The sequence below is a fragment of the Pecten maximus genome, chromosome 15 (genome assembly GCF_902652985.1).
Source record: "Pecten maximus chromosome 15, xPecMax1.1, whole genome shotgun sequence".
Taxonomy (NCBI): Eukaryota; Metazoa; Mollusca; class Bivalvia; order Pectinida; family Pectinidae; genus Pecten; species Pecten maximus.
This window is the reverse complement of record NC_047029.1, coordinates 289,985-302,211: the sequence shown is the minus strand read 5'-3', so window position 1 is coordinate 302,211 and position 12,227 is coordinate 289,985. Positions and strand designations below refer to the sequence as shown.

Sequence of the window (12,227 nt, the reverse complement as noted above, 5' to 3'; positions counted from 1 at the left end):
TGTCCCATCATCAGGTACTATGTCCCATCATCAGGTACTATGTCCCATCAGGTACTATGTCCCATCAGGTACTATGTCCCATCATCAGGTACTATGTCCCATCAGGTACTATGTCCCATCATCAGTTACTATGTCTCATCATCAGGTAATATGTCCCATCATCGGGTACTATGTCCTATCATCGGGTATTATGTCCTATCATCGGGTACTATGTCCCATCATCAGGTAATATGTCCCATCATCAGGTACTATGTCCCATCATCGGGTACTATGTCCCATCATCAGGTACTATGTCCCATCATCAGGTAATATGTCCCATCATCAGGTACTATGTCCCATCATCGGGTACTATGTCCCATCATCAGGTAATATGTCCCATCATCAGGTAAAATGTCCCATCATCGGGTACTATGTCCCATCATCAGGTACTATGTCCCATCATCAGGTACTATGTCCCATCATCAGGTAATATGTCCCATCATCAGGTAATATGTCCCATCATCAGGTACTATGTCCCATCAGGTAATATGTCCCATCATCAGGTACTATGTCCCATCATCAGATACTATGTCCCATCAGGTACTAGCTGTCCCATCATCAGGTAATATGTCCCATCATCAGATACTATGTCCCATCATCAGGTACTATGTCCCATCATCAGGTACTATGTCCCATCATCGGGTACTATGTCCCATCATCAGGTAATATGTCCCATCATCAGGTACTATGTCCCATCAGGTAATATGTCCCATCATCAGGTACTATGTCCCATCATCAGATACTATGTCCCATCAGGTACTAGCTGTCCCATCATCAGGTACTATGTCCCATCAGGTACTAGCTGTCCCATCATCAGGTAATATGTCCCATCATCAGGTACTATGTCCCATCATCAGGTACTAGCTGTCCCATCATCAGATACTATGTCCCATCAGGTACTAGCTGTCCCATCATCAGGTAATATGTCCCATCATCAGGTACTATGTCCCATCAGGTACTAGCTGTCCCATCATCAGGTACTATGTCCCATCATCAGGTACTATGTCCCATCATCAGGTACTATGTCCCATCATCAGGTACTATGTCCCATCATCAGGTACTATGTCCCATCAGGTACTATGTCCCATCATCATGTACTATGTCCCATCATCAGGTACTATGTCCCATCATCATGTACTATGTCCCATCATCAGGTACTATGTCCCATCATCAGGTACTATGTCCCATCATCAGATACCATGTCCCATCATCAGGTACTATGTCCCATCATTAGGTAATATGTCCCATCATCAGGTACTATGTCCCATCATCAGGTACTATGTCCCATCGGGTACTATGTCCCATCATCGGGTACTATGTCCCATCATCAGGTACTATGTCCCATCATCAGGTACTATGTCCCATCAGGTAATATGTCCCATCATCAGATACTATGTCCCATGATCAGGTACTATGTCCCATCATCGGGTACTATGTCCCATCATCAGGTACTATGTCCCATCATCAGGTAGTATGTCCTATCAGGTACTATGTCCCATCATCAGGTACTATGTCCCATCATCGGGTACTATGTCCCATCAGGTACTATGTCCCATCATCAGGTACTATGTCCCATCATCAGGTACTATGTCCCATCATCAGGTACTATGTCCCATCCTCAGGTAATATGTCCCATCATCAGATACTATGTCCCATCATCAGGTACTATGTCCTATCAGGTACTATGTCCCATCATCAGGTAATATGTCCCATCATCGGGTACTATGTCCCATCATCAGGTACTATGTCCCATCATCAGGTACTATGTCCCATCATCGGGTATTATGTCCCATCATCAGGTACTATGTCCCATCATCAGGTAATATGTCCCATCATCAGGTAATATGTCCCATCATCGGGTACTATGTCCCATCATCAGGTACTATGTCCCATCATCAGGTACTATGTCCCATCAGGTACTATGTCCCATCATCAGGTACTATGTCCCATCAGGTACTATGTCCCATCATCAGTTACTATGTCTCATCATCAGGTAATATGTCCCATCATCGGGTACTATGTCCTATCATCGGGTATTATGTCCTATCATCGGGTACTATGTCCCATCATCAGGTAATATGTCCCATCATCAGGTACTATGTCCCATCATCGGGTACTATGTCCCATCATCAGGTACTATGTCCCATCATCAGGTAATATGTCCCATCATCAGGTACTATGTCCCATCATCGGGTACTATGTCCCATCATCAGGTAATATGTCCCATCATCAGGTAAAATGTCCCATCATCGGGTACTATGTCCCATCATCAGGTACTATGTCCCATCATCAGGTACTATGTCCCATCATCAGGTACTATGTCCCATCATCAGGTAATATGTCCCATCATCAGGTAATATGTCCCATCATCAGGTACTATGTCCCATCAGGTAATATGTCCCATCATCAGGTACTATGTCCCATCATCAGATACTATGTCCCATCAGGTACTAGCTGTCCCATCATCAGGTAATATGTCCCATCATCAGATACTATGTCCCATCATCAGGTACTATGTCCCATCATCAGGTACTATGTCCCATCATCGGGTACTATGTCCCATCATCAGGTAATATGTCCCATCATCAGGTACTATGTCCCATCAGGTAATATGTCCCATCATCAGGTACTATGTCCCATCATCAGATACTATGTCCCATCAGGTACTAGCTGTCCCATCATCAGGTACTATGTCCCATCAGGTACTAGCTGTCCCATCATCAGGTAATATGTCCCATCATCAGGTACTATGTCCCATCATCAGGTACTAGCTGTCCCATCATCAGATACTATGTCCCATCAGGTACTAGCTGTCCCATCATCAGGTAATATGTCCCATCATCAGGTACTATGTCCCATCAGGTACTAGCTGTCCCATCATCAGGTACTATGTCCCATCATCAGGTACTATGTCCCATCATCAGGTACTATGTCCCATCATCAGGTACTATGTCCCATCATCAGGTACTATGTCCCATCAGGTACTATGTCCCATCATCATGTACTATGTCCCATCATCAGGTACTATGTCCCATCATCATGTACTATGTCCCATCATCAGGTACTATGTCCCATCATCAGGTACTATGTCCCATCATCAGATACCATGTCCCATCATCAGGTACTATGTCCCATCATTAGGTAATATGTCCCATCATCAGGTACTATGTCCCATCATCAGGTACTATGTCCCATCGGGTACTATGTCCCATCATCGGGTACTATGTCCCATCATCAGGTACTATGTCCCATCATCAGGTACTATGTCCCATCAGGTAATATGTCCCATCATCAGATACTATGTCCCATGATCAGGTACTATGTCCCATCATCGGGTACTATGTCCCATCATCAGGTACTATGTCCCATCATCAGGTAGTATGTCCTATCAGGTACTATGTCCCATCATCAGGTAATATGTCCTATCATCAGGTACTATGTCCCATCATCGGGTACTATGTCCCATCATCAGGTACTATGTCCCATCATCAGGTACTATGTCCCATCATCAGGTACTATGTCCCATCATCAGGTACTATGTCCCATCATCAGGTACTATGTCCCATCATCATGTACTATGTCCCATCATTAGGTACTATGTCCCATCATCAGGTACTATGTCCCATCATCAGGTACTATGTCCCATCATCGGGTACTATGTCCCATCATCGGGTACTATGTCCCATCAGGTACAAATCAGTGTTATAGCGCCCTATGCTATTTTTGATACAAAATGTTTTGCAGATGTTCAACAATATAAGACTTTCAATATTTTGCGTTGTCCTAATAACTGTAAATCTTCCATTTTTCCTGTTGGTTTTTGAGATTATGTTCTTTTAATATCCAAGGTCACATGAAGCTATAAATAGATTCAGTTTTTGCTAGAATTTACATTTTTGTATATGAGACCTGGGATCAGTCAGTACAGTCAGGTCCTGGAGATTATGGCAGGAATGACATCTGAGGACACCAATTTTTATTTTTGTCAATCACAATATATTGCTAGAATGTTGTTGACATTCAAAGACATGTGTCCTATGAGAAGTGTATATATGATTATATACTGTGTGTTTGTGTACTAGAGTGTTGTGTGGGTGTGTATGTGTGAGATTGTCTGGGTACATGTGTGGTACAGGTTTCCTGCTGAGGAGGATTCCTGAGGATTGTGGTATATTGAATATGTATAGTGTCTGTCAGTCACCACTGTATTACTATTCTAGGGATATGATGATTTTCAATGTGTTAGAAAACTCCATTTTGGAAAATAAGAATATTGTGTAAAATAAGTCAGAGTTTGGAGGTCAAAGGTGAAAGATCTAATTGGGTTCAGAGATCGGGGGTCGAAGGTCAGGTATATGTACTTTTCAGACAAAAATATATATTCAGTCAATTTACAGGAATTTGTTTGATTTAAAGATATAAACATGTTGAATCCTTCAGCAAGATTTTTGACTGATTGTACTGATATATAATGGTAGTGTATTGATTTGTACTGATAATGGTAGTGTATTGATTTATACTGATATATAATGGTAGTGTATTGATTTATACTGATATATAATGGTAGTGTATTGATTTATACTGATATATAATGGTAGTGTATTGATTTATACTGATATATAATGGTAGTGTATTGATTTGTACTGATATATAATGGTAGTGTATTGATTTGTACTGATAATGGTAGTGTATTAATTTGTACTGGTATATAATGGTAGTGTATTGATTTGTACTGATATATAATGGTAGTGTATTGATTTATACTGATATATAATGGTAGTGTATTAATTTGTACTGATATATAATGGTAGTGTATTGGTTTGTACTGATAATGGTAGTGTATTGATTTATACTGATATATAATGGTAGTGTATTGATTTATACTGATATATAATGGTAGTGTATTGATTTGTACTGATAATGGTAGTGTATTGATTTATACTGATATATAATGGTAGTGTATTGATTTATACTGATATATAATGGTAGTGTATTGATTTGTACTGATATATAATGGTAGTGTATTGATTTGTACTGATAATGGTAGTGTATTAATTTGTACTGGTATATAATGGTAGTGTATTGATTTGTACTGATATATAATGGTAGTGTATTGATTTGTACTGATAATGGTAGTGTATTGATTTATACTGGTATATAATGGTAGTGTATTAATTTGTACTGATATATAATGGTAGTGTATTGATTTGTACTGGTATATAATGGTAGTGTATTAATTTGTACTGATATATAATGGTAGTGTATTGATTTGTACTGATAATGGTAGTGTATTGATTTATACTGATATATAATGGTAGTGTATTGATTTATACTGATATATAATGGTAGTGTATTGATTTGTACTGATATATAATGGTAGTGTATTGATTTGTACTGATAATGGTAGTGTATTAATTTGTACTGGTATATAATGGTAGTGTATTGATTTGTACTGATATATAATGGTAGTGTATTGATTTGTACTGATAATGGTAGTGTATTGATTTATACTGGTATATAATGGTAGTGTATTAATTTGTACTGATATATAATGGTAGTGTATTGATTTGTACTGGTATATAATGGTAGTGTATTAATTTGTACTGATATATAATGGTAGTGTATTGATTTGTACTGATAATGGTAGTGTATTGATTTATACTTGTTATAGTGGGTTGATAAAATTAATACACTACCATCGGATTTTCAATTCCTTTTACTCCTTTGACCAGTGTGAACACTCTCTTGAATTCCTTTGGTTTGACATTATAATATATATATTTTCATTGAACAATCAAAATGTTTCTTATATGAGCAGACAGATTATGTGGGTACTGTTATGAGATAGCCGTGATCATATATATGAATCTTATAAAGTTTTGATTTAAATACAAAATGTGGATTATGGTTTCTTTACACATACTGTCTATCAGTTCTGAATTCTGATTGGTTTAATTATAATGAAATGTTTTTAATTGTGAATCCTGATCTGGAATATATTGTATGGATGACAGAGTACCTGTGTGTGAATTAAGTGAATCACGGTTGTAGGTTGTGGTAGATTTGTTCCTCTGTGTTGTGGAATCCTAGAGGTTATGACAGTTCTGTAGTCAATACATACACACAGTTTGGCTTGCTGATCGAGGTGTAAATTTGTTGGTTTATCACAAAGCTCATTAGCGAAAAAAACCCTGAAACATCAGTCTTCAGAAAAATTATCTCAGCTGATAGATGATTGGCAGATAATTACACATACAAGCTTCAAGGTCATAGGTCAAATAAATCACTGGTAGTGCAGTGCTGTCAAATTATTTATTGATGAATTATAATACAGGTGTAGATCTAAATTATTTATTGATGAATTATAATACAGGTGTAGATCTAAACTATTTATTGATGAATTATAACACAGGTGTAGATCTAAACTATTTTTTGATGAATTATAACACAGGTGTAGATCTCAGTTTTGGCCAAAATATTTAAAAGACGCATTTTCAAATAACTGCAAGACCCTGTGATCTTATATCTGGTCTCTGATACACTTGTTCTTAATCATTTTTATGTATGAATAAGATAGCAAGTGAGCGATTCAGGCCCATTTGGCCCTTGTTTATCATAGTGAAGAAATTATAGAGATGAATTTCAATATTTTGACCTAAGAAATGTTACCATGCCCTTCAACTACCCAGAGTTTATATACGATACACACGATAAAGGGAGATAACTGATTAATTGTTATGTTGCAGCAGCTGGGAATGATGTAGTTACTCGAACTCAGACCCATCAATTTCTCCTACCGGATCTGTGGATTAATGTGTTTTACACAATAAATAACTCTCCCTCTACAATAACGTGGACAACAAACTGCTGAGTTTGGTTTCCTATAGTACACGCTACATTTGTGACAGATTTACCCGTGTTTTCTTAGATGCAGATGCAAGATGTACCCTTAAGCTTTGAATCAAAGATTTAGTTGACTGGCACGGTTTATAAGTTTCGATGTTGAATTATTTGCTCTTTACACAAGATTTCATGATACTGTAATAAAGTGTTATTGAGGAAGATACATTTGTTATATAACTACTTCACTTAGATGTCATTGAAGAAGTAACGGAAAAGTTAAACAGCTCCTGCATCAAGATTTTTGTATTTACTATTAACGTCAAAATAATTGCTTTATACATCAATGAAATATGTATGTCTGAACTGACATATTAATCATCGCCAATACAAAGGATAATGGTTGGATATATCAGATATCTTCAGAGCAACAACGAAAACCATAAAAAATGTTTTTATCATCAATACCAAAGTGAATGCTTCCAATATATGTCACTTAAAGCTATGCAAATATCGAGTGAAACTAGGCACAAAAAGGATGTAGATCTGTGTCCCAGGGAAGCTTGTGTAGTGTAAATGGAAAGTGATTGATTTGTGTAGTACCAATATGGGCTCACTTGAGTGTTTGATACAAACCAAGGAGAGAACTTATGGAAAATAGCTGTTATCAGGGTGTCCGAAACTAAGTGATGGGTATACCCAATAATTGTTGATTCAGTGAAACTAGAAAAATGTTGTATCAGTGTATGATCCACTGAGAACATATATATGTATCTGAGGGAAATATTTCTACAAATTTCATTTACTGTGTTTGTGTGTAATTGAAATGAATCGCATTGAACTGAGTGGATTAATTGTACAAGAGGTTTTTAGAACTTAGGAATTACACAGCATGGATAACTATATCTACAAGCAACCATCTGTTGACAATAAAGATTCTCCGAAAAAAGGTACCAAAAATTCCGCAAACAAGGAGAGCAAAAAAGATGGAGGAGTTCTGTCGCTACTTGGTAAGAAAAAGAAACCTGCCCGACAAAAGAAGGCACAGGAACTGAAACGTCAGAGTCGTGTTCTGACGACAGATTCCTCATCTGCCATTGGTAAAAGGTATGGAAGTGTGGACTGTAGTCCTACAAGTCCTCCGTGGCGAGGTGCAGGGCGTGGCTCTGGACGCACCTCCATAGGATCCTGTCCAAACAGTCCGATGATGACAGGATACCAAGGGCCAAAAGCTAACATAATGACAAAGTCAGCTTTTGAGGCATTTTGGAATGGACCGGAGCCCCTGTTTGATCCGACACAAGGTCCGAAAGAGTACAAGAAGGAACTGTCTCCGGAGTCAGAGACAGGAAACAAGGACATACACTTAAAACCCGGAGGAAGTCCGGAGGTACATCGGATACAGCTGAGAGTCAGTACTGCAGCTCCCCCCACTAGGCCCCCGCCAGTGTATCAAAACGCTGCCCAGCTACGATCTCCACCACCGAAACCTAAACATACTGTCGACCACAATTGTGCTGCAGGACATTATACACGGTACAGGTTTCCATCTCCTGGAGTTAGTCCGGAAATTCAACGTAGCAACACACCAAACTCGTCACGGCAAAATTCTCAGGATAATGACATTCCGGCTGATGCACCGAAATCCACTGCCACAAGTGTGTTACCAGACCACTACAAATACCTGAGTGATTATACATACAGTGAGCCACCCCCGAAACCCAAGCACAGCATGCCACAGCAATTCATCGTACAGGAGGGCATATATAACGAGATGGTCACGGAACAAACTCCACGAAATGTTGTCCCACAGCAGTATGTTACACCAGACGAAATTTACTCAAAGGCAATGCCCGAAAAAATACAAAAAAATAATAATCGGAAACAGTGTGATAAAGACGAAGGAATTTTTTTAAGTGCAAGTCCTGATAAGGGACATCGTAATCCAACTCAACAAATCGCATGTTCAGAAGGAATTTATTCTCAGGGAAGTCCAGAAAGAGGACGTCGCAGCACAATGTCTTCATCGTCACAATCAAGTCCAGAAAGTCCTCGTGCACAAATTATCCGTTGTTCTCAACACATTCACTCAGGATCAGGGATTATACGGAGGCAACAGAGTCTCCCAACTCCAGGAAATAGCCCCGAGATTCAGCGTATCTTACGATCATGTCCTCCTCCCGAGGATAGTCCCTCTCCTCCTCTGCGAGCCAGGTCAGCCATGGAAGAAGGTATCTACTGGACCGCGGGTGAGTTTATCATGTATATTTTTTCTGTATAATTAGAGGGTATGTAGATATAACCTGCTGGTAATCGAAATTTCTTTCTAGTTTACTGAGAGCTTCCAATGGCCACATCCATCTGGTCACTCCAGCGGCCTAGGACACTAGGTGGTGTAGTAATGTCACTTGTCATAGAAGATATAGATTACCTGTAGGTTGGGCCGACTTATTACTGTGTAATTTACCTGTAGGTCGGGCCGACTTATTTCTGTGTAATTTACCTATAGGTTGGGCCGACTTATTTCTGTGTAGATTACCTGTAGGTTGGGCCGACTTATTTCTGTGTAATTTACCTGTAGGTCGGGCCGACTTATTTCTGTGTAATTTACCTATAGGTTGGGCCGACTTATTTCTGTGTAGATTACCTGTAGGTTGGGCCGACTTATTTCTGTGTAGATTACCTGTAGGTTGGGCCGACTTATTTCTGTGTAGATTACCTGTAGGTTGGGCCGACTTATTTCTGTGTAGATTACCTGTAAGTCGGGCCGACTTATTTCTGTGTAGATTACCTGTAAGTCGGGCCGACTTATTTCTGTGTAGATTACCTGTAGGTCGGGCCGACTTATTTCTGTGTAGATTACCTGTAAGTCGGGCCGACTTATTTCTGTGTAATTTACCTGTAGGTCGGGCCGACTTATTTCTGTGTAATTTACCTGTAGGTCGGGCCGACTTATTTCTGTGTAGATTACCTGTAGGTCGGGCCGACTGTAGATATAATTACATTGGAAAAGCACAAGGAGAATAAGACCAGGAGATCGGGAAGGTTAAGCGTCTTCTGTTTCCTTGACAACACCCGCCATTGAAATAAGGTCAGGAAATTTTATTCCTGCCACATATAAAATGCTTTTTGGACACAAAGTTGAACTTTGTAGTAAAATTTAGTAACTTTCAGTCATAATCGAGAACCCAAGAAATAGCTCGTAGTTTATTTATAGATATTTCTTAAACAGGCACTGGATTAATCTCACCTGTGTTCCAGAAAATTGGCTGAAGAACAAAGTGTTCATTTAAAAGATGTAAAATTAAAAGGTCATGTGATGATAAAATGCCAGGCTCCTAGCTTTTCACAATTTTCTCTTGTAGATCCACTACAAACAGAATTTTTAGTAATTTTTCATTCAGCACTTAATCAAACTTACTATACATTGGCTTTTGCCTGCTGAACATTTTACTAAGCTATATTTTACAAAGAAGCATATGTCTGGTAGACTGTTGAACTGTGGTGAATAAGATTTTATTTCAGGTGTTTTCAGTATAGTTATGGATGGGTTATATCTGTTCATGAAGGCCGGTGTCATCACCTTCAATCAAACATTGATTTATATAGGTAGAGTTTCCAAATGAAGTACCATTTCATTTTGTTAACCATCAAACAATTAAGACACTTTTTATGCCCTCGCCATGAAATGGGGAGGCATCCTCCTGCGTTCCGTCGCATCACGTCGCGTCTTGTTATGTCGCGATTTAATGTAACAAGCATGAGTATACTTCTGACATTGTTGTGTTTCGATCGGGGTAACGCAGGGGCATTTATGTCTTACAGCTATTTTCTAGTTTCTGATTTTTTCCCAATCTACCTAGTTACAAAATTGGGTATCTAAGAATGCAGGAAACCTGATTGAATTGAAAACTTCACTTTTATAAATTCTAAAATTCAAAATTTCCTGCTTTTTCTTTGAGAGACATGGAACACAAAGAAATGAAAAAAATATTTTGCAAATGAGGAAAAATATCTAATATTGTTTTTTCAATGAAACAATTAAAAAGGTTTGTGATGTCTTTTTTGAAATGGACTATACAGTTGATTTGATATCACTCCAAGATTTGAAGTACAGTACATGTGCTACCTTGTTACAAGATGGCACAACATATTTGTCACTTCTACCAGAGTCCAGCTGTACTCATTTCAGTCCAAAAATTCTGGTAATTCAGACAAAATTGCCTGGTATAATTAATGATCAGTTGTATGTTCCCCTGCTGTCATTGAGAGAGAAGCCTCTAAACAAAGTGGGAAGCCACACTACCCTCATACTATGGCAATTTACAAAGTTCATAAAAATCTGATGGCATTAATTTTGATAGACAATCTAAAATCTCGGTTAAGACTTCTGAAGTTGATAAGGGAGAAAAAACTCAATGTGTCAGTCTGCATTTATTTTAATGATTCAGAAATGAATTTTTCTATGACCATAGGAGATCTGGATTTAGAACAGAAAATGTTACATCTTTTTCTGTCAGGATGGAACTGATGAAAGAACTATAAGCTCAGAGAAATTTTCTTATTCCAATCTTTGAAACAATTTCTATGATTTGATTTAAATACCAGAAATCACCACAAAAAGCCACTCTATATGATGAGGATGTGTACTATACAAGCCCATTGTGCCTCTTCCATTCAGATTTCTTTGTCACAGTCAAGGTCATACTACTCCTCATAATTAATATGGATTTTTTCGGAACAAATTTCTATAAAAGACAATGAGTGACGCGGATGAGGATAGAGTTGCACTGGTTTATTGATTTTACAAGGATATCAATCCAGAGTGGACAAAGGTGATCTGACTGGACAATGGCTAATTTAATGCTTGACCAAATGAGTTTTTAACTTTCACCACCTGTTCCATTCAAAGATACGAACTATGATGACCTCTGGTCATGCTTGAGTAGGTCGTACTGGCATATGTTTGTGAAATCGGTCACAAAATTGTTATTGGAATAAAGCGATAATAGTCAGGCATTTGACGTGGACATGTTTGGAAAATCGATCTGTACAATACAGGGTTGTTTTCTTCATTATAATGACAGAACGAAGTAATCCAGTGGAATAGCAAAGTTTTACTACATATACTGGAGAAAGTTCAAAGATTATCTTTGATAGGAGTTCGTAGTTTTACTACAGATACTGGAGAAAGTTCAAAGATTATCTTTGATAGGAGTTCGCAGTTTTACTACAGATACTGGTGAAAGTTCAAAGATTATCTTTGATAGGAGTTCACAGTTTTACTACAGATACTGGTGAAAGTTCAAAAATTATCTTTGATAGGAGTTCGTAGTTTTACTACAGAT

The 12,227-nt window shown here is 38.4% G+C and overlaps 1 protein-coding gene across 1 annotated transcript in view; it reads left to right on the top strand.

The window, feature by feature from the left end:
- The first annotated feature begins 7,771 nt into the window (after positions 1-7,771).
- Positions 7,772-12,227, top strand: part of LOC117344066 — a 114,505-nt gene continuing 110,049 nt past the window's right edge. The window contains exon 1 of the mRNA XM_033906715.1: positions 7,772-9,128. Within this exon, the coding sequence (XP_033762606.1) occupies positions 7,772-9,128 (1,357 nt within the window). The remainder of the gene's footprint in view (positions 9,129-12,227) is intronic.